The sequence below is a fragment of the Myotis nattereri genome (genome assembly GCF_964212035.1).
Source record: "Myotis nattereri genome assembly, chromosome: 9".
NCBI lineage: Eukaryota > Metazoa > Chordata > Mammalia > Chiroptera > Vespertilionidae > Myotis > Myotis nattereri.
In genome coordinates, this window is record NC_138084.1 from 29,539,687 (window position 1) to 29,566,736 (window position 27,050).

General features: G+C 50.3%; 1 protein-coding gene across 2 annotated transcripts in view; it reads left to right on the forward strand.

The window, feature by feature from the left end:
* Positions 1-8,242: 8,242 nt before the first annotated feature.
* PTPN5 (protein tyrosine phosphatase non-receptor type 5) overlaps positions 8,243-27,050 on the forward strand; it is a 46,138-nt gene continuing 27,330 nt past the window's right edge. For both annotated transcript variants that reach the window (XM_081099191.1, XM_081099192.1), the window contains exons 1-2: positions 8,243-8,537; positions 23,311-23,387. In XM_081099191.1, coding sequence (XP_080955317.1) covers positions 23,363-23,387 — 25 coding nt within the window. In that variant the 5' untranslated portion in view covers positions 8,243-8,537; positions 23,311-23,362. The remainder of the gene's footprint in view (positions 8,538-23,310; positions 23,388-27,050) is intronic.

Below are 27,050 nucleotides of genomic sequence, written 5' to 3' on the forward strand. Positions count from 1 at the left end.
GAGGGGAAGGACAGTGTCAAAACTCAAATGCTTTCACAGGCCAGGGAAATGAAGCCAGCTGGGTCAGATGAGAGGTACTTTAGATGTTACAGGAAATGTGACTTGCCCCTTTCAGAAATACAACAGGGCAAGCATCTTGACAAATGTCAGCTAACACTTGCCCTTGGTAATGGGGTAAGAGTAGGGACTGTGGCAAACTGGATATGCCCTGCCTCAAGGGAGTAACTGCTACCAGCTCCACTGGCCTACCACCTAGCTACCCAGCTCCATATGCCTACTATCATGTAGGCATATGAGCCTGGAGTTGCCAGATCTCCTGTCATTTTAATATGGATTTGTACTTGAAATGTCCTAGTTGCTTTTTAACAGTGGCAACTAATTTGAATTGGTTGTAGGCCAACCAGAGCCCTTCTGGAGTCTGATTTCCGCCACAAGTATCTGGTGTGGGTATTGCGGGATGCACTAGGCTACACAGCCTCTCAGGGTCCTTTGAGAGCAGAAGGGCTGAGATTCCCGGTGCTTCTCTGCTGCTGCCACTCTCTAGGATCCCCACGTCAAGTCCAGATCTGATCACTCTTCCCACCCAGAAACCCCTCGTAGCTTCTAAGTACATTAGAATAAAACCCAACTCCTCCACAACCTTCAAGGCCCCGTGCGGTCTGGCTCCTGCCCCCCTCTCCCACCTCCTCTCTCACGGTGGCCTTCGTGCTGTGCCTAGAAGGGAAAGCTCTGCCTGGGAGCTCTCTCCCTGCTCTGCATAGCTGGTTCCTTCTAGTAATGCAAGGCCCTGTTCAAATAGTCTCTCCTCGGGAGGCCGTCTCGGAACACCTACTCAAAAGTGACCCTTCCACCTTCGCTCATCACCCCACCCTCTTTCCTCTTTCTTCACTACACTTACCACTGCCTGAAATTTCCCTTTCACCCACTGTTTTAACCTGGTTCATTGGTAGTGCATCCCCACTTGCTGGGGTCCGACCCCAGCAGGTCCAGGGGTCCCCAAAGGTGTGGACGGAGTCGGTGAAGAAGGAATGACACGGAGACAGCATTCAGTTGATCAGCAGCCTAGCCAGGATCTCCAGCCAAGTTCTGTTCAGGATCTCCAGCGAAGTTCTGCTTAGGATCTCCAGCCAGGTTCTGTGTCCATGTTCTCCAGCCAGGTTCTCCAGGTTCTCCAGCCAGGTTCTGTAGCCATGTTCCCTCGCTAGGTTCTCCAGCCAGGTTCTATCCAGGTTCTCCAGCCAGGTTCAGTCACCAGGTTCTAGTCAGGTTCTCTTGCCAATTTCTGAGGTCAGGTTCAGTCCAGGATCTTTTGCCATGTTCTCTCGCTAGGTTCTGTCTCTAGGTTCTGACTCCAGTTTCTGTCCAGGATCTTTTGCCATGTTCTCTCCAGCGAAATATGCCAGGTCCCTTGAAACAGCAAGGATGGACGGGCTCCCGGCACCCACTAGAATATAAGTTCCGTGAGAGCAGAGACGCTGTCTTGCTCTCTAACGTGTGTCCAGCTCCTGGAACAATGGCTACCTCAGAGTAGGCCCTTGATAGAGTATCTGGTGAATGACTCCCCTTTGCAGGAGCCCAGAGCAGTGACCACGGGCGAGCCTACTTCTGACTCCCACTCCTCCTGAGACAAGTATTTTGATGTTTCTTCCTGGGACCAGCAGCCCGGTGCCCTTGGCCTTCACCTTGAGCTGGCAGGCTGGTGTCTGTGGCCCCCAGAGGCGTGGTCCCAATCTGTGGCGAGCCGCTACAGCAAGATCACATCACACCCCCCACCCGCATACAGTCCAGCTATTGGTCTCAGCTCACGTTCTCCCCTGACACACCTTGCTACCATCCTTGGCTCTCCACTCTCAGCCTCGCAGCCAGGAAATACGACTCCAGAGATGAACTCTCAGGAATGCAATGATGTCCTCTTCCTTTAAATCAATAGTCTCACAGGAAAACTCTGCTTTTTATTTTCCCACCTCCATCCTCATAGCATCTGCTCCAGATCCCAAATACTTGGACACTTTTCCTAGGACCTGCCTGCTACCACCCCCCCCCGCCCGTCCCCCCCCCCCCCCGCAAAGGATTACCTTTGCCAATTTAGGTGTGGGGAGGATGTCCAGATTTCCTTGAGACCCCACCAAAATCAGCTTCATGAATCCCACTGATACATCTGCTGAAACAATGAAAATAAGGTCAGTGGCCTCAGGGATCCTAAGGGCCCACCCTCAGGAACCCCTCTTGGAAGACTTGCTCTGAAAGCTAAGTGCTAGAGCTGCCTCAGATTCTTTATGGAAACAAGAAGGTGGAAGAGAAAGAAAAAGAGAAAAGAAGAGTGAAGGGAAAGAAAATATGAGCTAGTAGATAGAACACAGCCTACCTTGTCACTTTAGATAGATTTCCTGTTTCTTCCTCTCTGAAATAATCACTGAAGTGTTCAACAAAAGCTTATTGAGCACCTGTTATAAGGAGAGTGGTCAGGGTGGGTGCCATTAAGAAAGTGATACTTGAGCCAAGCCTTGAAGGAGGTGAGGGCATTATTTCTATGAAACTGACCACCACCACCCCCTTTTTTTTCACATCCAATAGGATCAGAACCAAATCTGAGGCTCAGTCCTCTAGAGGCAAATGTGTGGTCTATTGTCCCTTGGAGAGGCAGGACAAGACAGTGGTTAAGGACACGGGTTCCAACACCAAACTGGACTTAAATACTGGCTCTACCATTTGCTACTTACATGACTTTGGGCATCATATTTAACCTCTCTGAGCCTCAGTTCCCTGTACCTCAAAATAAAAATAATAATAGCACCTCCCTTACAGGGCTCTTCTAAATGAAATAATATCCATACATTCCTGTGCACACAAGAACTCAGTAAAAATCGGCTGTAATTATTAAGCTTTGGTCCTACCTCTCAAAGTTTACTTACATTTTCCTTGGTCCTGATTCTCTGTCCTTACTGACATTTTAACACTGTTTTATGGTTTCTGCTCTTGTGGTAAACTACCTCAAATCCTTTGTGGCTCGGGGAGGGTTATAAATAAGCAAGTAAATAAAGAAAAATCTAGATAGAGGAACATTTTCACTAAAATAAAACATTTCATTACAATAGAGTGAATTGTGAGGCCAAAAGCAAAAGAACTAGACCCTCTTTTCCAACCATCCATCAGAAACCACCAGCAAGACACTCTCCGGAGACCAGATCATCTTTCTCTTTCCCAAACCCCTCTTCCTCCCTCTATCGAGAGAGGAGATGAGTCACGTGAAATGACCCCATAAGCCTAACGCCTCCCAACCTCACAACGATTTCATTGCTGTGGGTTTCAGAGAACACTCCTTCCCCATCAGAGGAGAGAAAGGAGCTGGATGGGGGTTGCTTTCCATGGTGATGGGATTAGAGAAAATAGTGCTGGTGCAGAATCTCATTACTGCCATTAACTAGTGAGTGCAGTGGCCAAGGGGAAGTCCCTGGGCCTCACTGGGCCCCAGTTTCCTTGTCAGTAATAATAGTACCTCCTCCTAAGGTGCCTGTGAAGATGAAGGAAAACAACATGGATAGCATATTGGTAAAGCCCTCAATACATGCTAGACTTTCCTTCCTTACCTGCACCCCAGGGCAACACGCAACAGACTATGGGAATAGGATACTCTTCAATGAGAGGGTGGACAGGGCAGGCCCTGAGAAGACTAGTTTAAGAATAGCCCTATATGCTGGGAACTCCCTATAAGAAGGGGAAAGATCTTTTTTGAGCTCCTCCTACCTTCTAGGTATATCATCACGCTTCTTCCTCCCCGTAACCCTTGGAGATGAGCATTGTTATCCACATCTGACAGCTGGAACTGGGCTTGACCCCAGAGCACATGGCTAGGAATGCTAAGAGGCAGCTCTGGCCTTCTGAAACTGCCTTTATGCAGGGCAAGCACCAGCCTCCACTACAGGACATCACAGCCACCACTGATAGAAGCCTGTGAGGCCCAGGCCCTCTGGGGGTACCATCTCTGTGACTCTAGAGCTGAATTCAGAGGCTTCCTAAGCCCCTCCCCTCCCCTCCATCAGCCCCCAGGGCCTCCCCAGTTAAGGCTTCCCTGCTCTATAAGCTTTGGTATTCATTCTCTAGGTCTGAATTTGAAACACAAGCCCCTCACTTATCAACAGGAGGACCTTGGTAAGTCACCTATTCCTTCTTGTTCTGCTTCTGAAAATGAAAACATTCAATGCCTACCTCCCAAGGTTGCCATGAAGATTAAATAAAGCACTACCTTGAAAACACACAAAACAGTGCTTGGCGCATAGTAAGCCCTCGTTTGTGGTAGCTGCTATTGTTACACTGACGCCGTCAGCCTTATGCTGGCTGAGCCACAGAGATGATGCTCTCAAGGGGAGAATGTGTCATTGAGCACTTGCTGACATGCCTACCCACACCTCCAATCCGACTGAATGAGCATCATGGCCTGGTTATCTGACATTTGATCCTTCTCCTCACCACGCAGGAAACTATCTGGGAATAACAAGATTTAGCTGGACTCTGTGCCCCTCCTAAGAAAAAAAAAACTAATCAAGGCCCAGGCCAGGGCCTCCCATTCACTGCCCTTGATCCACAAACACGTACTGCTGGTCCCTCCTCTGGGAGAGAGAAGACGCAACCCTATCCCAGGAGTTCACAGTGCACTTGGGGGAAAGGGCAAGAAACCGCTGTTACAACAAACAAAAAGGCATGAGGCCGAGTGTCCCTGGGAAGATGAGGAAGGCTCCACAGAGAAGGAGGTATTTGAACTGGACCTTAAATGTTAGGTGAGACATGGCGGGGAGGCATTCCAGGCTGAAAGCACAGCATGAACAAAGGTTAGACCTGGGGGGCTTGTTTAGAGAACAGAGTGGCCTGCTGAGGCAGGAGGACTGAGAGGACAGAGCACAGAGTGGAGAGCTGGTAGTGAAGGGCCAGTGAGCCTGAGGGGTAGGGAACACAAAATAAAAATCGTGATTGCAATGGAGAAAATGCAGTGGGGAGGGGGCCCGCAATTTAAAATAGGATGATCTCAGAAAGCCTCTTTGAAGTGACATATTTAAGAGATTACAGAGCAAGCCATGTGACTACCTGGAGTGAGTTTTCAGGCAGAGAAAATAGCAGTACAAAGGTCCTGAGGCCACAAAGTGGTTGCCATGTTGGTAATGCATTAAAAAGGCCAGTGTGCCCGACCAACGTGGCTCAGACCTAAGAACCAAGAGGTCACGGTTCGATTCCTGGTCAAGGCACATGCCTGGGTTGTGGGCTAGATCCCCAGTGTGGAACTTGGGGATCAATGATTATCTCTCATCACTGATATTTCTCTCTCTCCCTCTCCCTTTCTCTCTCTGAAATAAATAAAAACTTTTTTAAAAAAAGACCAGTATGACTGAGCTGTTAAGATTAGAAAGTTAAAAGGAAGCCAGCTCATGAGAGGCCTTGCAGGCCGTTAATAGGAGCTCGAGCTTTCACTTGTATGATTTCTAGTAAAGGAGCAATGTGATCTGACTTATGTTTTAAAAGGATGGCTCTGACTGCTGTCTAGAGAATCAATGGCAAGGGGCCAAGGGTGGAAGCAGGGAAACCAGTAAGGAGGCTGTTGTGGACAACCAGGCAAAAGAGGATGGTGGATGGAGATTTCCTCGTGTAAAAATGGAGCTTAGAATCCCCGAACTGTGCTGCCCAACACTTAAAATCTAATCTAATAAAAGACAAATAGGGTAATTAACTGTACCTCCGACACACTTCCCATTGGCTAATGAGGATGATATGCAAATTAACTGCCAACCAAGATGGCGGCCGGCAACCACACAGCTGAAGCGAACAGGAGGCTTGGCGATGGAGGAAGCCAAGATTCCCCACCTGCCGCGGCTGGGCTCTGAGCTGCACTCTAAGAAACAATGTTGCAATTATAGAAGCTAAACAAACACCAGATACCTGCTTTCAGCAGTGGAGGCTTCAGAGCTGGAGCTGCAACAGTATTTCAATTACAGAAGCCAAACAAACCCCAGATACCTGCTTTCAGCCAGCTGAGGCCTCAAGCTGGAGCCGGCCTCAGAGCTAAAGCCGGCTGTCAGCTCCAGTGACAGCCATAGAAAGTAAATAAATCTCAGAATAAAAATTAAAAAAAAGAAAAAAAGGAGAGGTTGGGAGCTTCAGTCGCTGGCCAGCCTGAAAACGGCCCTCCGCCCCTCACCCAGACTGGCCAGGCACCCCAGTGGGGACCCCCACCCTGAAGGGGGTGCAACCAGCTGCAAACAGCCATCATCCCCTCATCCAGGCTGGCCAGGCACCCAAGCGGGACCCCCACCCTGATCCGGGACACCCTTCAGGGCAAACCAGCCAGCCCCCACCCGTGCACCAGGCCTCTATCTTATATAATAAAAGGGTAATATGCAAACTGACCCTAACAGCAGAAAGACTGGGAATGACTGGTCACTATGACACACACTGACCAACAGGGGGCAGACGCTCAATGCAGGAGCTGCCCTCTGGTGGTCAGGGCGCTCTCACATGGGGAGCTCTGCTCAGCCACAAGCCAGGCTGCCGGCTGCCAGTACAGCGGTGGTGATGGGAGCCTCTCCTGCCTCCTCAACAGCGCTAAGGATGTCCAACTGCAGTTTAGGCCTGCTCCCCGCTGGCAAGTGGACATCCCCTGAGGGCTGCCGGGCTGCCAGAGGGATGTCTGATTGCCATCTTAGGCCCAATCCCCCAGGGAGTGGGCATAAGCCAGCAGGTGGTCATCCCCCGAGGGGTCCCAGACTGCGAGAGGGCACAGGCCGGGCTGAGGGACCCCCCTCCCGAGTGCACAAATTTTTGTGCACTGGGCCTCTAGTCCTATATAATAAAAGCTTAATATGCTAAGTGTCTAACCGTTCATTTGACCTTTTGACCAGCCGCTATGACACACACTGACCACAAGGGGGCAGATGCTCCAACCATTAGGTTAGCTTGCTGCTGGGGTCCGGTGATCAGGACTGGGTCAGACAGGCCAGACATGCTCTGGAGCCCTCCCCCAATTCCTCCCTCGCCCTGATCATGCACCAGTGGGTCCCTCAATCATGCACCAGTGGGTCCTTCAATCATGCACCAGTGGGTCCCTCGGCATGGCCTGTGCCCTCTCGAAATCTGGGACCCCTTGGGGGATGCCAGAAAGTCGGTTTCAGCCCAATCCCCACGGGCAAGGGCAAGGGACCCCACCAGTGCATGAATCCATGCACTGGGCCTCTAGTAAAAAATAAAAAACATTGGCCCTAGCTGGTTTGGCTCAGTGAGTAGAGCATCAGCCTGCAGACTGAAGGGCCGGGGTTCTATTCTGGTCAAAGGCACCTACTTTGGTTGCAGGTTCCCCAGCCCTGGTCGGAGTGCATGCACAAGGCAACCAACCAATGTGTCCCTCTCACATTGATGTTTCTCTCTGTCTCCCCCTCTCCCTTCCACTCTCTCTAAAAACCAATGGAAAAATATCCTCCGGTGAGGATTAACAAATAAATAAATAAAAATAAAAAACATTGGAACCTCCGGCCAATGGGGTGCCAGCCTGGGGGATGTGGGATTATGGACAGCTCCTTGCCTGCCCCTGGTGTCCAGGAGAAAGTCAATGCAGGTGTGCGTCCCGCAACCCGTCAGGAGGGCTAGAACTGGGAGAGGGATGTCCTGCTCCCCAGAAACTGCACAGGGAAGGGTGGGGAGGAGGGTGCCACCTCCCAGCCCTGGAGCGCGTCCTGGGCACCGGCACTGTGTGCGCTCGGGTCTGCAACCTCTCCGCCTGTGCAGGTGTGGGCATCCTGTGAGCATCTGGTGGGGAGCCCACAGCACCCCTCCCCCAGCTCTGATCCCTTTGTCTCACTTTCCCCTATTCTCATCTGTCTGCCTGTCCGTTCCCCACAGGTTTCGGCGCACAGGACCCCGCCGGGGTCCCTCTGGCGGGCGCCTTAGCGGCGCAGCCCAGGCCTGGGGCTCCGGAGAGGAGAAAATCATGAATGAAATGGATGCGGTGCTCCGGTCTCCCCGCCCTCCCGGTCCAGGCAACCTCAGCGCGGGGGCGGTGCCTGCGGGGACTCCGAGCCCAGTCGGGGAGAGAGGAACCGCGGAGACGCGGATCAGGGATTGAGGGTCCGCGACCGGGCCCCGCGCGGGCCCAGGGCGCAGCCGGGCTCCCCGCCCCCAACCGCCAGCCCCTCCGGCCCTGCGCCATTCCGGGCGCGGCGCGAGCCCTCCCGCTGGCGGGGCGGGGCGGAGCCGGGCTGGGCTGGAGGGTGCCGAACCCACCCGGCGGCTGCGCCCGCGACTCCGCAGCTGAGGCGCATTGGTGGGGCGGTCCGGCCGAGGAGCGCGCACGGAGAGCGGGACGGAGCGCCGGGCGCACAGAAGGACGGCCGGACGCCCCCGCACACGCAGACGTACACAGCTCGGCGCGGCTCCCGTCACACACACGCACACACATACACACTCGCGCAGACACTTACAGGGACACACGCAGACACACGCACCCTCGCGCGCGAACCTCCACCCGCCCGCTCGCCGGCGCCTGGAGCCCGCTCTGGCCGGTAAGTGTGGCGTTTCTGTCGGCGCCTTTGTGTGGGGAGCCGGAAGGCGCAGGGCGCGCGGTCCCTCCCGGAGCGGCCTCGCCGCTGACACCTCCTCTAGCCCCCCGGGAACCATAGCTGGAGCCCGCCCCCGCCACGCCCCCACGGGGCTCCCAGCGCCCCCGGACGGGGGTGGGGTCCCCACCCAGGGGAGGAGGCCGGGCGCTGGGGCGTCGCGAAGAAGCAGCAACCATTCTCCGCGGAGCTCGGACCCAATTCCATGGAGGGATCGGGATAGGGGTCCGGGTCCGAGCCTCTGCGGCCGAGGCCAGTGCGCGGCTCTGGGCTGCGTCGCCTCTCCAGGTCTGCAGCTCCAGGGGGAGACTGGACGTCGCCGCCAGCCTGTTTGCTTGGAAACTGCGGCTTCCTCGCTTCGCTTCGCGACCCCGAACCCCACAGCTTCACCCACCCACTCCCCACCCACCGCCCAAATAAAAGCCCAGTGCGTTCCCCACCCCCAGCATGCCCCCTTTTCCTGCAAAGCCTGCAGATGGCCTGCGTCTGAGCCAGGAGGGGCTATCTCACCAAGGATCATGTCAGGACCAGTTAAACCTTTGGAACTCATTTAACCCCCTCCTTTTACAGGTGGGGAAACTGAGGCCCGGTGAGATGGCTTGACCAAGGTCACCGGAGACTTAGCGGCAAAGCCTGCATTAGAATCTAGGGTCCCTGGCTTTCATACTCCTTTCCCCACTATACAATTCGCTCCTATTCCCATTGAAGACCCAGAACACCAAAATTCATCTTGGTGTATCAGGAAAGTCTTTGTAATTCCTACCTCGCCCCCACTTGGAGCGTCATGTGCCATTCATTTGCTACCATCCTTACTGAAAAAAAAGAAGAAGAAAAAAGAGGTTAGCCTTTAATTTGTCTCATTCCGCCCAGAGGAGAGCTTTCTTATGCAAGCACCCCAGGTTTGGGATTTAGCTTGGGATAATGAATCAGTCCTGAACGGGAAATCAGATACCACGGTGTTCATCCTGGCTCTCCCAGGGGTCCCTGAGCCTGTGTCCTCGATTGGACCAGGTGATGTAGCATCCAAGGAGCCATCCCTCCCCCCACTTTGACCTGCCTGCATGCCTTCCCAGTCACTCTTCCCTCCTCTGTAAAGGCTAGGTCTTTAATCCCACCAGCCTCTTCCAGCATCGCTTTGTGGAGATCCCCCAGTCCTTCATGTCGGGCCACCTCTTCCTTCTTGATGTTTGTTGGGTGTTGCTGACAAAGCAGCTAGGGAAGCTTGAGTTACAGGCTCTGGTCAAAGCTCAGGGCAAGGCTTCCTCAAGGACAGCCGAGTGTCCCCAGAGCTGGCACAGAGAAGGTGCCCCAGGAGGTAAGGTGAAGGAGTGCAAGCTGGATGGTGACTGGATAATCATTCACCTTTGAGGAGACTCCGTTGGATGGGATAGTTGACAAGGAGAGCAGTAATCAGTGTCTAGGGGCCTGAGGCTCTAGTCCAGTGGTTTTCAACCTTCCTAATGCCGTGACCCTTTAATACAGTTCCTCATGTTGTGGTGACCCCCAATTTCATTGTTACAAATTGAACATAATTAAAGCATAGTGATTAATCACAAAAACAATATGTAATTATATATGTGTTTTCTGATGGTCTTAGGCAACCCCTGTGAAAGGGTCGTTCGACCCCCAAAGGGGTCGCAACCCACAGTTTGAGAACCGATGCTCTAGTCTCAAGAGCTTCCTTCTTGCGTGGGATAAACAGCCTGGCATGGGGCAGAGCCACGGTGACCAGGTGATGTGATGCCAGGATCCACCATTCACATTGCAGGCCACCTAATGGCAGTGTGCTCCGGAAGAACCATTTGCGCAGACTTCGTAAGGAGTAGTGGCCCTTGGGTTTTCGCAGGGCAGTAACTCCCACCTTGAAGGCGAAAAGATCGGGGTTCCAGGCCCAGTCTTCCTTACTGGCCGGACAGTTTCAGTAAATGCTCACAGCCTCTCTGGGTCTCAGTTCCTCCATCCAAAAAAATAAGATAATTGGATTGAAGAGTTTCAGGAGATCTTTCAGGTCTGAACTCTTGGGGGGTGGAAGGCACTTATTTTTTTTTTTATTTAATATATTTTATTGATTTTTTACAGAGAGGAAGGGAGAAGGAGAGAGAGTTAGAAACATGGATGAGAGAGAAACATCGATCAGCTGCCTCCTGCACACCCCCCACTGGGGATGTGCCTGCAACCCAGGTACATGCCCTTGACCGGAATCAAACCTGGGACTTTTCAGTCCGCAGGCCAACGCTCTATCCATTGAGCCAAACCGGTTAGGGAGGGAGGCACTTATTGATTTAACAGCTATGGGCTGATTGGATATGTGTGCTAGAGGGAGGAAGGAATTAGAAGTGATGGCTTTGATCTTGAGTGATTTTGGTTGTCCTCTTCTATTACTCTGTGAAGGAATAAGATGAGATGAGATCATGTAAGTAGGGTACTTAGCATGGGGTATAAAATAAGCTCAGGAATTGGTAGCTTTAGGGCAGTGGTTGTCAACCTTCCTAATGCTGCAACCCTTTAATACATACAGTTCCTCGTGTTGTGGTGACCCCCAATTTAATTGTTACAAATTAAAGCATAGTGATTAATCACAAAAATAATATGTAATTATATATGTGTTTTCCGACGGTCTTAGGCGACCCCTGTGAAAGGGTCCTTCGACCCCCAAAGGGGTCTCGACCCACAGGTTGAGAACCACTGCTTTAGGGCCTCGGCATTATGGTTATACCCTCCACTTCTTCCTTTTTCAGATTGCCTAAGGACGTGAGACTTTAGGGCCTTAAAGTCCCTCTTCCTCAAAACCATCTCCCCACTGACCTATTCCTAGAGTTAGGGCTCATGCAACCTCCCTAGGAGAAATTGCACTTTTGTTTACCAGGTATTTCACACCTAAGTGTGATTGCACTTATTAATGTATATAGTGTCAACACTCTTCTTACACTCTATCACATATAACTTAATCCTCATAGCACACACATGAGATCAATAGTGTTACTGCTGCCATTTTGTAGATGGGGAAGTTAAGACTCAGTTTAACTTATCTACAGGGGTGTCCTGTGAAAGCCTCTGAGCCAGAGAGCTGTGCCTCCTGCTCAGGTATCTGACTCCAGATTCTGAACTTTTTCTTCTCTGTCATGTTGCCTGTCCTTTTCCAAGACCTTCCCTAAAAAAAAGAGATTGGAAAAAGTTGAGAAGATGGAGGGGTTTTATTCTTCCGGGAGATGAGGAATGACTTCTTGGAGATGCCAGGTAGTGTTTGAGCTGGGTCTAAATACTTTGTACAGTAGAAGAAAGGAGGGGAAATATCACTAGTGGAAACAGCATGAGCAGAGAATAGGCCGTGGGGGGCTCTAGGGCATGTATAGGAACTGGAAAGCAGTTCATTCCAACCGGTGCGAAAAGGTTAAAAGAGGAGCAGTGAGAAGGAAGTCTAGGTATGAGGGTGGAGACAGTGTCTGGGGGCAATGAGTGCTGAGCTAAGGGGTTGGTCTTTAGTTTTTTAGTTTGGGAGAGACATGATCAGACCTGGCCATTAGGAAACCCACCCTGACTTCCCTGTGGAGAACAGATTGGAGGGAGAAAACCTGCTGGCAGGGAGCCAGGTAGGAAACAGTGGGGTGTCCAGATGAGAGATAAGGAGGGTCAGGGACTGGGGGTGGTTGTAAGAATGAAGAGGAAAAGGAGTTGATGCAGGAGACTGCAGTGGCAGCTGGTTGGATATGTGTGCTAGAGGGAGGGAGGAATGAGAAGTGATGACCAGGCTTTGATCTGGAGTGGCTAAGGATGCCATTCACAGAAAGAGTCCAACAGGGAAGAGTGGGGAGGCTTAGGAGTGGAGGCCATGGATCTGATAGGGAACCATAAAGAATCCTCCTACAAGGCTGGCTGACCGAGCATCCCAAACTGTTAAGCGCTGGCTTGTTCATTCACTCTTCCATTCTCCAAATACATTTAAACATCTGTCACATGCCAGGTTGTCCTAGGCCAGTGATGGCGAACCTTTTGGGCTTGGCGTGTCAGCATTTTGAAAAACCCTAACTTAACTCTGGTGCCGTGTCACATATAGAAATTTTTTTATATTTGCAACCATAGTAAAACAAAGATGTATATTTTTGATATTTATTTTATATATTTAAATGCCATTTAACAAAGAAAAATCAACCAAAAAAATGAGTTGGCGTGTCACCTCTGACACGTGTGTCATAGGTTTGCCATCACTGTCCTAGGCTCTAGGGACACATCACTGAAAAAGGTTAACTTCCTGCCCAACCTCTACCAAGGTAGACGGAAAATGAAATATCAGCAAATATATAACATTTCAAGGGGGTGAGCAGTGCTCTGAAGAAAATTATGCAGGGTGAGGAGTGACTGGGGGACAAGAGTGGAGGAAGAGATTTGCCTTTAAATAGAATTGTCTTTAAGAAGGTGATATTTGGCCCTCGCTGGTTTGGCTCAGTGAATAGAGCGTGAGCCTGCGGACTGAAGGGTCCTAGGTTCTATTCCAGTCAAGGACACATGCCTGGGTTGTGGGCTTGATCCTCAGTAGGGGACGTGCAGGAGGCAGCCAATCAATGATTCTCTCACATTGATGTTTCTATCTCTCTTTCCCTCAACCTTCGTCTCTGGAATCAATAAAGATATGTCTAAAAAAAAAAAAAGAAGAAGAAGGTGATATTTGGACAAAGACCTGAATGAAGTGAGGAGACCTGGGAGGAGAAAAGTATTCTAGGAAGAGGAGACCACAAAAGTGGGCTTTACCTTTCCCCTGCGGCAGGCAGCTCCTGGTACTCCCATGTCCCGGAGGAAGAAACGAAACGGAGGCTCAGAGAGGTCAGGCCCTGGCCTGGGGCTGTGGGAGGAGGAGGTAGCAGAGCTTAATAAGATTTCAGCCAGTTCTCTGCCTCCACATCCATCTTTTTCCTGAGGATCATGGTGCCTTAGGGTGCATGACCTCAGAATTGTCAGCCTGTCGTGTTTTGAGGGCTTCTGCCCTTGATTAAAAACCTCTGTTGACAGCCCACCCTAGGGCCTGGTTCCCAACAGTCCACTGGCACAAGCAGTGGGAGAATCAACCATCCTCGGCCCAGGCTTTATCCTGTCTTCTCCATCAGGCACCTGAGCAGGACCAGAGTGATCACTCACCTGCTCTCATGCCAGTCCCTAGCCCTTCTGAGTGCCTGTTAGCTCCTGTACAAACTGGAGTAATGATGTCTTCTTCACACAAGGGTCTAGTGAAATAGATTGGGAAGTACATGGCACATAGTAGGTGTACAGCTGAGATTTACTCAATCTGAATTCAGACCCTTTTCAACCTTGACTCCTGGTCCCATCTGGCTTTGTTTCCTTTCCCATTCCATTTGACTTCCTGGCTCACACTCTTCTCTCTCCTGACAGAGGAGCCGCAAACCAGCTAATGCAGCCTCTGCTAGGCCCTGCATCTGTATCAGTTTACCTGATTCTTCCACCAAACCCTAAAGTGCCAGGATCTTCCCAGCTTAGCTGAGCCCGAGCACAGAAGGGTTAAATCAGAGGCTGAGGGAGGGGCCCTGACAAAGGACTAGACCCTGCAGTGGGGTGTGGCAGGAGCTAGGGGCCTACCTAGCTGCAGGTGGGGGCAAACCTAGCTCTGAACTACAGCTTCCCCTCTGTGAGTGCTACAAGCTCCATGAGATGTGGCTTTGTAAGCAGTGAAGCTCCCAGCAGATGTCAAAAAGAATCATCCTGGGTGATCTGGCGCAAGGCACAGGTGGCCCTGGCAGTCCAGGCCTGGCATCAGGGACATCTAGAGCTGAAACCAAAGGCCGGTGGAGACCAGAGCACAGAATCATTTGTGATCAGGGTGGGTGTGTAGCCAGTACAGGCTAGGCTGGCATTCTAGTTCCGGTGGAGGGGGGCCTCCATCCTGGAAGACAGATGAGCAAGACAGAGACTGTGCCTGCCAGGGCAGAAGGCAGAAGGCCAGGTGCTAGGACCGGGCCAGCGTCAGAGCCAGACAAGCAACCGTGAAACTGAGTGTTGTTAAAATTCTTAGCAGCGATAATATCAGTTAACATATAGTATACTCTGTACAAGGCATTCTTCTAAGACTGTCCTGTTCACTCCTCTCAACAATATTATGAGTTAGGTGCTATTGCTGGTCCATTTTACAGATGAGAAGACTGAGGCACAGAGAAGTAAAGTATCTTGCTCAAGATCTGGCAGCCAGTGAGAGAGCCTTGACTCATGCCCGAGCAGCCCAATCCCAAAGCCTGTGCTTTGTGGTGATTTTAATGAGCTCTTTATACATGCTCCAACACTAGCCTGCTTTTCATTTATTTTTCCAAGAAGTATGTCTTGAATATGTACCCAGTGCCACATAGAGTATTAAGCATGGGAAACAGGAAAGTTCATATAACAGTCTGTAAACCTAATGGTTTACATAAAGGCTGGGCCTAGCGTGGAGGTAAACTCCGTTTGAAGCCTGCTTCTTCCACTTACCAACTGTATGACCTTGAGCAAGTGACTCAGACTCTTCATGTCCCGATCTCCATACGTGTAGGAGGGGCTGATAACTGGGTGTAGCTCATAGGGTTATAGTGAGAAATGAATGATGTCATGCACAGTGCTTGGCACGGTACCCAGCACACAGTAAGTACTCAGTAATAAGAGGCTGCAGGGATTGGAACCCACAGTGTGAGGTGGGGGTACAGGAATCGATAGATGATTACCAAACGCAGAGGTGAAAACAGAAAAGAGAGTACCCAGATCTTCCTGAGGGAGTCGGGGAGGGTTCCGCTGAGGAGGCGACATTTGAGCGGGGTGTTGGAAGGGTCTTTAAGAGTTTTCCAAGCAGAGGAGGGAAGAGGGGGCCTTTCCAGGGAAGACAGTGCATTCCAAGGCATTATTGGTAAGAGCGAGTGTCAAGCTAAATGGAAATACCAGAACGCCCCCACAAGAGGTGTGATCTCGCCTTCACGTTTGTGATCGCCTGTTTTCTCCTTGTAAATTAAACTGTATGCCTGGGGAATAGAGGGGATGTAGACAGACGGGGCAGAATGGAGTGTTTTCAGTCTAGGAGAGCAGAGTTAAACCAGATGAACGTTGAACTCTGAAATCCTGCTCTTACTTTGGACTCCTGTCCACCACAAGGGTAAGACTATCCACAGCACAGGTAAGGCCTGTTCTCATCATTACAGCTGAACAGGCCTCCATCAATGACTGGCGTGGGTGGGGTCTGCCCTCCACACTTGGTGGGGCAGCTTTTGCCTAGGCCCCATGGCCCAAGGCCTGGTTTCCCTGGTACCCGGAGCGCCCCCTGCTGGTTTCCTGCCGCTCCACCACCATCTGCCTCATTAAACCATGACAACCCCAGAACTGAAGCTTGACCTTAAAGAAAGGTCAGCCTATAGCACCTCTGTAGGCTGGGCCTCTCCGGCACACTTCCATCTTCCCTTTCCTTGGGTCTCTGCCACACTCACACCCCCGTCTCCTAACAACAGAGCAGGATGGAGGAGAAGTCATCATTTATCTGGGCACATCCCAAGCAGAGAACACTCAGACCCTGTGTTTGGGATGCAGAACACTCCAAGTTTGCAGTCTGCTCAGACGTGGGGACAGATGGCTGGACAGTGGACAGCTGGGCAGAGAGGGTAGGCAGCTTGGCAGGATAGAAATAGCAGTGAACTAAGCATTGGGAGTCCTGGGCTCAGCGCCTATCTTTCCACAAGTTTTGCTGCACGTATCAGTCTGGGTCCATTGGTTGCCAGCAACAAAAACTGATCTTAGGAACTTAGGCAGAAGAGCTACTTATCAGAAAGCGTTGGGGTATGACACAGAATGACAGGTGGCTGACAGGCCTGGTCTTGGGCCCTTCCTATGACAAGGAACAGACAGGACGCCAGAAGAAGAGAGAGAAAACTCCTAAAACAAAAATCAGGATTTTGTTAACCACCATACCATGTGACCTGAGACAAGTCACTCTTGCCTCCGTTTCCCTACCTGGATGTTCTAAAACTGGCCTCTCTCCTGCATTCCTGTTTCCAGTGTGCTTTTCACTGAGAAAGCTCCCTTCCCTGGTTCCAGGTGGCACCTTCCCCACCTTGGGAATGAATGATGAGAGAGTGAGGAGAGGAATGATGAGAGAAGAGCTACCTTGCAGCTCTTCCCGATAAGGAGGGCAAGCCCTCTCCTTGCGCGTGCGTGCTCTGGGACCTGGGGCTCATTTGCATGAGGTCGTCAGCCTGACCCCTTGTTCTGGAACCAGCGTGTCCTCTGCCCCTGCGCACTGACCATGCTGATGAGATCTGGATGGCATGTGGGCTTTTCCTGGCTGTCGTTGGGAAGCTCCTAGCTAGAGTCTGCCATTCCAGAGTCCCCGAAGCCACCAACCCCAAGACCCTGCCATGCCCTCCATTTGACCATTTGTACATCTACAGACTCAAGCCCTGTGCTGAACACCTGGGGTGCAGAGATGGCTGAGGGTGTTGGGATGCTCCTAGTCACTGGAAGCCCAGTGAGGAGGCAGGTGCATAAACAGCTGCCTATAGCAGCAGACAAAGTAAGAGGCAGAGAGAAGTGTAAGATGGGGCGGGGGGGCCTAGATGAGAGAGCTTGATTCTTCCCAGAGATCAGGGAGTGCTTCGTGGAAGAGGTAATGTTGGGAATGAGTAAGACTGGGCAGGAGGGGGAAAGGAAATTCTAGGCTGAGGGAACAGCATAAACAAAAGCCTAGAGGTGGGAGTAGACAGGTCTGATTCAGGGAATGAGGGAGTCTGCTGGGGTCAGAGCTTCAGGAGGGTAGTAGGAGCTCTGTGTTGGCAGGAAGGGGTGTCTAGGGGGCCCCAGCAGCTTCAGAGTGTGTAGCCCAAGGTAGAGGGCTTGTTAGTCTGGGGTTGGGACAGGAGATTCCTGGGGGCTCAGCCTCCCATCCAGGAATCCTGGTTTCAGCACCCCAGCTCCTCCTCTGCCTCCCTCCCCAAACCTGTCAGCTGTCTCTCTGCCTAAGCAGTTATTACTCTGCCTAAGTCATGAGCACCCCTGCCATCCACTCCAGGATGCCTCTTAACTGCACCCACTCACCCCCCATCCCACCCCCAGGTAGGAGTGAAGTGCTCCCACCTAACCAGATTGGCTCAGTGGATAGAGAGTCGGCCTGCAGACTGAAGGGTCCCAGGTTCGATTCCGGTCAAGGGCATGTACCTTGGTTGCGGGCACCTCCCCAGTAGGGAGTGTGCAGGAGGCAGCTGAATCGATGTTTCTCTCTCGTCGATGTGTCTCTCTCTCCCTCTCCCTTCCTCTCTGTAAAAAATCAATAAAATATATTTTAAAAAAAAAAGTGAAGTGCTCCCCACCCATCTTGGATGGACCTCTGATAGAACACACCATCCAGCCACAGCAGTTACCTGTTCTGTCTCCCCAACCAGCCCCGATCTCTGAGAAGATGGGGCAGGCTGGGCCAGGGGTCTGCAGCACCCAGCACGGGGGAGTCGCTGCGTGGTGCACATTACCTTCACACATGTGAATGCACTGATGATGTGATGATATTGAAGCTGCAAGGGACTTAGAGTCTGACCACTTGCTTTATAGATGAGACCTCAGGGACCCAGGGTGAGAGGGAAGTGCCCCAAGTCATAAGCATGTTGAGGACAGAATTTCAGTGAGGCTTTTGATGCACAGAGGCACCGTTCACAAGAGCCCAGAGGAGGAAACAATCCTGATGCCCATGGCCTGATGAACGGAAAAATAAAATATAGTACATTCTTTCAGTCACATATTCAGCCAGAAAAGGAATGAAGTACTGTTACAATTGCATGAACCTTGAAAACATTATGCTGAGCAAAAGAAGCCAGACACAAAAGACCTACATACTTTATATGATTCCATTTAATTGAAATAATCAGAATAGGCAAACATATGGAAATATGAAGCTTAGTGGTTGCCAGGGCCTGGGAGAGGGGAGAATAGGTAATAACTCTTTCATGTGTATGGGGTTTCCTTTCGGGGTGATGAAAACGTCTGGAACTGGATAATGGTTGGTTGAACAGCATTGTGGATGTACTATATGCCATTGAATTGTATACCTGGAAATGGTTAAAATGATGAATTTTATGTTATGTGAATTTTGCTACAATAAAAAAAAAAAAAGGAGTTAGTTGGGGCCAGAACAGATGCCCTAAGCTGGGGCTAATGTCCATTTCTTAGAGCTGCTGGCTCCACTTCCTGTTACGGACCTCCCCGGCCCAGCCCATGGGTGGAGGAGCCTGTGGCACCACTCCGTGTGGGGAGCCCCATGGTCGGGCGGGAGAGGGCTGCCCACCCCAGGAGGCAGGATTCCCGGCAGCCAGGCCTGCTTCTTGCTCGTGTTCTTCTGCTGAGGCCTAGCCCCATCGCTTCCTCATCCCACTGACCAGCCTGCTTCCAGTTAGCACCAAATGTTCCATACATCTCGGGCCCCCGGGCCTGGCTCTTGCTATGTGCACTATGCAATGGAGGTCTTTCCCTTGTGATCCCTCCTCCACCTGGAAACATCCTTTAGGAACCAGTTGCTATCTTCCCCTTGGAGAAGACCTCCTCCTCCCACCGCCCCCTCACCACAAGCTGAGCTGAGCTCTTCCCAAGGTGTCACATGCATATATCAGTGAAAGCAGGCGTGGGTACATCATGTTTGCACATGTGTCTCCCCAGGAGAACTGGGAGCTGTGGAGGGAGGGGCCGGGCGTGTCCGTCACTGTATTCCTGGGACAGCTCTGGTGCCTGCTCATAGGAGATGCTCAGCAACTGCTTGTTAAATAAGGCAAATGGCCTTGGGAAGGTTCCCTTCCCTCCCAGACATTCTCCATCATTGAGGGAGGGACAGGCGAGGTGATGTCCCTTTGTCTCCAGGGTTTTCTGGTTCGAAGAGCAACAGTGGGTGGCCACTCCAGCAAGTCGCTGCCTGTTGTCACGGTTTTCTGCTCCTTTGCCCACTGATAGAAGTGGAGAAGGAGCTAGAAGGAGCCTGCAGCAATCTACTGCAAGCAGCTATTTCTGCTCTTGGCGAGGAGAAGGGAGGGCAGTGCCCAGAGACTGGGCTTCTCCATGTAGCCTAAATGGACCATCTTCTCTGGGAATCTAATTAAAACCCTCCCCTGAACAGCCTAGACATGTGGGTTTGGGCTGAGGGTACCTGGAGTCCTTCGACTGCAGGTTCTTATTCCATTTTCCTCTACAGACTCGAGGTGCTACTCTTTCTGCTTTTCTGATTATGAAATTAGTCATTTTCTAGGAAGCTTATTTATAGAGTCCTCTGCACGCATGCAGCACCAAGCTATTCTGAACACAGCTTGGGGCCTGGGAGGCTTAAGGTGTAAAAGCGTCTGTGAGTCACCCCTGGGGCCCCTTCCAGAGGTATCTGGATCCCTTGGTTACTTTTCTGCACCCAGCTAGGGGGCAGCCCTCAGGGACTGTCCTTAGGCGGGGGTGTTCTTTAGGATAAAGAAAAAGCTCTTTCTCAGAACAGGGAGATTAGGGATAGGCGGGTGGGTTTTTTGTGGGGTTTTTTTGTTTGTTATATCCTCACCAGAGGATATTTTTCCATTGATTTTTAGGGAGAGTGGAAGGGAGGAGGAGAGACACAGAGAGAGAAACAACCATGTGAGATTGGTTGCCTCTCACACACACCTTGACCAGGGCTGGGAATCAAACCTGCAAGCAAGGTACGTGCCCTTCACCAGAATCAAACCTGGGACCCTTCAGTCCGAGGGCTGATGCTCTATCCACTGAGCCAAACTGGCTAGGGCAGGGATAGGCATTCTTTTTTTTTTTTTTTTTAATATATTTTATTGATTTTTTACAGAGAGGAAGGGAGAGGGATAGAGAGCCAGAAACATCGATGAGAGAGAAACATCGATCAGCTGCCTCCTGCACACCCCCCACTGGGGATGTGCCCGCAACGAAGGTACATGCCCTTGACCGGAATCAAACCCGGGACCCTTGAGTCCGCAGGCCGATGCTCTATCCACTGAGCCAAACCGGTTAGGGCAGGATAGGCATTCTTGATCCCAATTTCTGTGGTTGCGCTGTACGGCCTGGGGCAAGTCAGACCCCATTTTGTGCCTCAGTTTCCTCCTCTGCACAGTCACTGCTCCAGATGTGTGACTCTGTGACCGCTCTTGACAACAGCTCTGGAGGAGGGTTCCAAGTGGCTTAACAAAGACCTGCCAGCCAGGCAGCTCAGATGGTAACCATGTTGGAGGTTCCTGGTGGTTTTTCAAGATGGTCAGGGCAACATTCATCTATTCAGCAGGTATTTAGTGAACACTTACTATGAGCCAGCCACTGTGTGAGACTTTGAAAATAAAACAGAAATGGTGGTCCCTACCCTGCTGTAACTTCTGGTCTAAAGGTTGAGGTAGATGCTAATCAAATAATGGCATAAATCAAAGTGAAATTTCAAATTGTGTCAAGTGCTATGAGTATAAAGTACTGAGAAGTAGAGATGGGGGAGCTTTCTGGGTAGAGAGGAAAGCGTGTACAAACTCATCCTGCATAGAAGAGCCTGACCAGAGTGCAGAGGTCAGGAGGGAAAGGGTCCTGAAATAAGGCTGGAGGGATAAACACGGGTCAGACCATGCAAGGTCAGGTAAACTTTGTTAAAGGATCTTTGTCTTTGTTCCAAGTGCAGTATGATGCCATCCGAGTCATTTTTCAAGGAAGGTTATGTGATAAATGTTGAGTTTGGAAAGAGTCGATTCTAGCTCAAGCCTGCCCCATTCAGTTGTACAGGTTGTAGAATGCACAACCTATGCAGCCATATGTGTGCATTGGAGCATATGGAGAATGTTTTGGAGGCCAGCCTGAGTGGATGCCAGAGACCAGTTAAAAGATTGCCTCGATGCCCAGCCTGCATGGCTCAGAGGTTGAGCATCAATCTATGAACCAGGAGGTCGTGGTTCGATTCCCAGTCAGGGTACATGCCTGGGTTGTGGGCTCGATCCCTAGTGTGGGGCGTGTGGGAGGTAGCCAATCAGTGATGCTCTCTCATCACTGATGTTTCTCTCTCTCACTCCCTTCCTCTCTGAAATCAATTAAAAAAAGAAAAAAAAAAAGATTGCCTCGGCAATCTAGGCATGAGATGCTTGGCTTGGACCGAGATGGAGGTGGTGGAGAGGGAGAAAGGTGGAAAGACTCAGGAGACGTTTAAAGGACTCTCTCTGCAGCAGAGCTCGGCTCTGAGATTTGGGATTCTCAGAGACAGTGCCAATTGCAATGAGGAAAGAATGGAATATAATGCAATGCCCGCTGCAAGCACCTTCACCCAGCCTATCTGCCCTTTATTATTTCAGCCCAGCCTCAGGGCTGGTCCGAGAGGCAGGATTGCAGGACTGGTGGGCAGAGAGGCAGCTGACCTCTTGGGCTTCTTGAAAGTAGTATGCTAGTGGGGCTGTATTAAAGGGCCTTTGGGTTGCCAATCTCAGAACTCCAACCCCACGAGCTGAAGCTAAAATGTTGGACGTTATTGAAAGGATTCTGAGGCATCTCATGGCTTCGGTGGACATGTTGTCCAATCAAGACTCAGGATGGGCCGGAATGCAGCAGCTCCGAGGCCCTCGGCAACAGATGTTTCGGACCTTTTCTCCAGGGCACTGCAGCTGCCGTGATTCAACCCCAGAACCCCAGGCTGCAGGCCCTCCGAGTGTGTTAGAAAAGTGCAGGCTAGAGCATCTGATTGGCCCAGCCTGGTTGGTGTGCCCAGCCCCGGATCAGCCACCCACTGCCAGGAGTCAGAGGCATGAAGGGCAGGCGGGGCCCACTGGAGCCCACACCTGCATTTCCAGCCATTCCCACAGTTGGGAGCCCCTGTGAGCTGTGCCATTGCCCTTAGATGATGCCTGTCTATAGGCACTTCCAGGGGTCTGTCTGATCCACAGCAACCTTTTTCCAGCTTATTGGGTAAAGGGGAAAAGCTAGACGCCAGTGCAGTCCTGGAAGGTGCCCTCATGGTCTAGAAAGAGGGTGTTCTGATTTCAGAAAGAAATAGAATGTTTAGAATATGCAATATTTATATATATATATATATATATATACACACACACACACACACACACACACACACACATGGCTACTTCTAGCTATTTCTGGAGAAGCGTTTTGCATACCACTGTCCACTGCCTGAGGCACAGGGCACTTGCAGTCCTTGGGGAGCTGGGCACAGACGGTGTTACTCAGACCCCTCTATTTGCTCACCAGTGCTTTCAACTTTTAAAACCCTCAGCAACTAAGCAGCAGAACAGCACAGCAGTGAGCATGAGCCTGGAGTCCGAGACTGTCATTTCATACCAGCTCCCGCCCAAATGATGTGTGTAACCTTGGGCAAGTTCTTGAACTTCTCTGAGCCTGTTTAATGATTCCTAATTCATGAGGTCACAATGAAGACTCTGTGATAAAATTTGTAAAGTGCTTTGCCCATGGTAAGCCCCCCCTTGAAATCTAGAGATGATGATAAGGAGGAGGAGGAGGAGGAGGAGGAGGAGGAGGAGGAGGAGAAGGATGGTCGTCATAGCGATGCTACTGTTGCCGATGTCACATGGAAGATACCTGCAGAATTCTTCTGGCTCTGCAGCCTGACCCTTCTGTTGGTCTTTTCCTAAGGTCCCCCTGATGGAATGGGGTGGAGTTATTCAAAGGGACACAGTACAAGAAAGGAAGGCTTTTGATCTTTGCTCAGGGTTGTCTTGATGCCAGCCTCATCTCCCGTTTTTTCATCCTGCTGCAGGAAGGAGAGAGAGAACCACACTGCTGATGACTCCGAGGGAGGGGCCCTGGACATGTGCTGCAGTGAGAGGCTGCCGGGTGAGTCTTCCGAGCACCCGGATGCCCCCAGAGTTCCAGATGGAGGGAGAGAGCCTCAGATGACACTGGGGCTGGAGCAAAGCCTGGTTAGCTGGGAGCCTGCTTGAGAGGAGTGACTCAGCTGGTCCATAGATCTTCATTTAAATGGGAATTTGTTTTTCATCATTTGGAGCTGCTCTGGCTCCCATAGAGGGAAGAGGGGGTGGCTGAGGGTGTGCTGGGAGGGCGGAGAGCTGGGGAGTCTAGGGCTGGCCAGTACATGACCACTGACCAGTAGTGTGCTGTGCAGATTTCAAGAGGTAAGATTAGGAAGCGCAGCCTGACTGTGGCATGAACCCAAGGTGGGGTGGATAATGTGGAGAAACTACCTGGCAGCCCTGTTGAGAGCCTGGTGGTGAATGTCAGATTATGCTGCTTGAGTCTGGTTGACCACACCTGGGGGGAGCCTGGCTGTCTGAACCACGGGCCATGTCACCACAGAAATATCACCGAGGCACTCCTGCCCATGGGCAGATGTCCCAGTTGTAGACCAAATGCCCAAGTCATGAAAAGTGAAAGGGATAAAGGGAAGGAATGTGGGGGAAGATTTTAGTGTTGTTTTTCTTTTTAGAAACTTTTTAGTGGTTATTTTTCTTCTTATAACAAATATCCATTGTAGAAATATTAGAAAATAAAGACAAGGGGGAGAAATAAAAGAAAAATTACCATTTTCATTTCTTTCCTTCCACACCTTTTTGTTTAAAAACAACAACAAAAACAAAAAACAAAAAAAACAGCCCTAGCTGGTTTGGCTCGGTGGATAGAGCGTCAGCCTGCGGACTGAAGGGTTCTGGGTTCGATTCCAGCAAGGGCACATGCCTGGGTTGCAGGCTCGATCCCCAGTAGGGGGCATGCAGGAGGCAGCCAATCAATGATTCTCTCTCATCATTGATGTTTCTGTCTCTTTCTCCCTCTACCTTCTTCTCTCTGAAATCAATAAAATATATTTTTTTTAAAAAAAACAGCCATTTGAATTCTAATATTGAAATCCCAAATCTGTAGTTTTTCAGAAATCTCATGATTGACAAGGCACCTTAGCGTGGAATCTTCAGTGACACTCTTTAAGATAGACATTTAAAACAACTAGGTGTGCCTCTAAAGCAATGACTCTTTAAGATAAGCAGTTGTTTCTCTGACCAGTGGCTCTGTTGGTTGGAATGTTGTCCTGTACACCAAAAGGTGGCAGGTTCGATTCCTGGTCAGGGCACATCCATAGGTTGCTGATTCGATCCCCCATCAGGGTGCATACAAAAAACAACCAATTGATGTGTCTCTCATATCAATGTTTCTCTCTCTAAAAATCAATAAAAATATATCCTTGGGTGACCGTTTTAAAAAAAATAACATAAGCAGTTATTTTATTCACACCATGAGCCAGGGTCCCAGCTACTGCTGAAGGTCCTCAGGTGAGCAGAGCCCATGGTGCAATTCACACTTTATCCAGTAGGCGGTACCCTTGCTCAAAACACTTTGGACTGCCTGCTGGGATGGTCTAGGTCTAGGACAGGAGCCGCTCCACAGTTGTTGTGGGGACTAGAAACAACTAACTTGAAGGAAACAGTTCTCCAGAGGGATGTGAGAGCTGTCTGTGACTCTGAGAGACTGTCTTGTGAAGGGGCAGCTGCTTCACTCTGTGTGCCTCTTAGGAAGACGGCATAAGCTAATACATAGAAACTAAAACGAGGCCCGTGGGCCCAGAAGATGCAGAACCTTCTTTCTGACTCTAAAAGTGCCCAGTTATAGAACTTGTTAATTGAAGAGGAAGAAAATGAGTGTTCCATCATTGGAGGCATTCAAGTATGATCTGGATAGACATTGGAGAGGAAATTTCCACAATGGGTGGGAGGTCAAGATGACATCAAAAGTCCCTTTCAACTACTAAACAGTTCTGTGATTCAGATATGAGTCATAGAATTCGGAGATGATTCTACAACCAGGGACGGCCCTACTGGCTAGGAAAAAAAAAAAATCCATTTTGGAAAATAGGACATGATATATATTTGTCCAGAGAGTAGCAATGGTGGGGAGGAAAGAGCATGGGTTTTGGCCTTTGAGTCTGGCTGTTTTGTTTACGGGCTGTGTGTTAATGGACAAGTCACTTAACCTTGCTGGGCTTCTAGTTCCTAATTTGTAAGTGGAAACAACGTATTAATAAATGGTTATTTATCTTCACAAAGATTAAATAAATAAAATCACACATGCACTTCACTTATTCAACAAACATTTATTGAGCAACTACTGTGTGTCAGGTATTATACTAGGTGCTAGGGATAATAGTGGTGAAAAAAGCAGACATAGTCTCTGCTCTGCTTTGAGTTGCTTCTGGAAAACAGGACGAAGCCACAGCAGAAGGGCCACAGTAATGAGCATGTTTAAGCCCACTCTTCTCTCCCATTCCCCCCTGAAAGCCAGCAACCAAGGTAGAATGGAAGAGGAGCATTGGTTATCTCCATTGGAGCTGGCACATTGCCTTTCTTGTGCTATGTGCACTGTTCTAAATGCCTTTACAGGTATATGTCATGTAATCCCCTCCACTAATCTAGGGAGTCTGCATCATTTGCTATCCCCATCCTGTAGATGAGAGGACCATGGCCCAGGCAGGTTAGGGAATCTGTCCAGGTCACCTCGCAAGTGTTTGGTAGAGTGAGAATTCACTCCGGGCCATCTGTTCAGAGCTCATGCTCCTGGCCACGACCCCATGGCGCTTCCGTTGTCACCATAGAGCCACCATCATCTTCTGGAATCCTACAGGTTGAGGTAGGAAGAGATAAGGGGTGTCTGTCCCCAAGGAGAATTTTGGAGGAGATGATAGATGTCACTGTGCATAGCCCCTTCTCTGTCCTTCCTCTGGAAAACCCTGCCATCCAGAAGCCAGGCATGTTGTGTGCTCCCCTAGACCCCACAATGCCATCTTTATATGATATTGAAGTAACTTTTGCCTGTTTACTCAATGGGACCATGAACTCCTTGAAGGCAAGTACCTCTCTATTTCATCCTCCATGTCTAACATTCATCCACTCATTTCTTCATTCCTTCACTAGCTAGTCATTGAGCATCTGCATGTAAACACCGAAGATTCAACAGTGCACCAAACTGAGAAAATGTCCAACCCCATAGAACAGTATTGTTTACTGGTAAACAGCAGGGACCCTTGACAGGTGTGGCCCCACCACTTACCATGGGGTGATCATAGGCAAGCTACTTAACCTCTCTGTGCATCCCATTTACAAAATGGCAAGAATAATATTCACTGCCAGGTAGGGTTGTTTTGAGGATTAAATGAAATAATAGAGAAATTAGAACAGTGTTTGGTACATAGCAAGTGCTACACAGGCATTTTTTATTAAGGGAAAGATAAATAAAATAAGAAAAATACATAGCATGGTAGGTATGTGCTATGGGAAAAATTAAGGCCAAGAAGCCAGGGATGGGAAAAGGACTGGAGGTTGGTTCTGGAACTTGGTAAGGAGTAGATTTCCACAAATGTTCATCAGCTGAAACCACTCACCTGAATTGCAACTTGGACATAAAGGGAGATGGCAGGCTAAGGACCAAGAGAATTGGGGTGCTGGCCCTTCAGAATGAGCCCATGGGCACTGCAAGCAATTGGATAATGATAGTGTA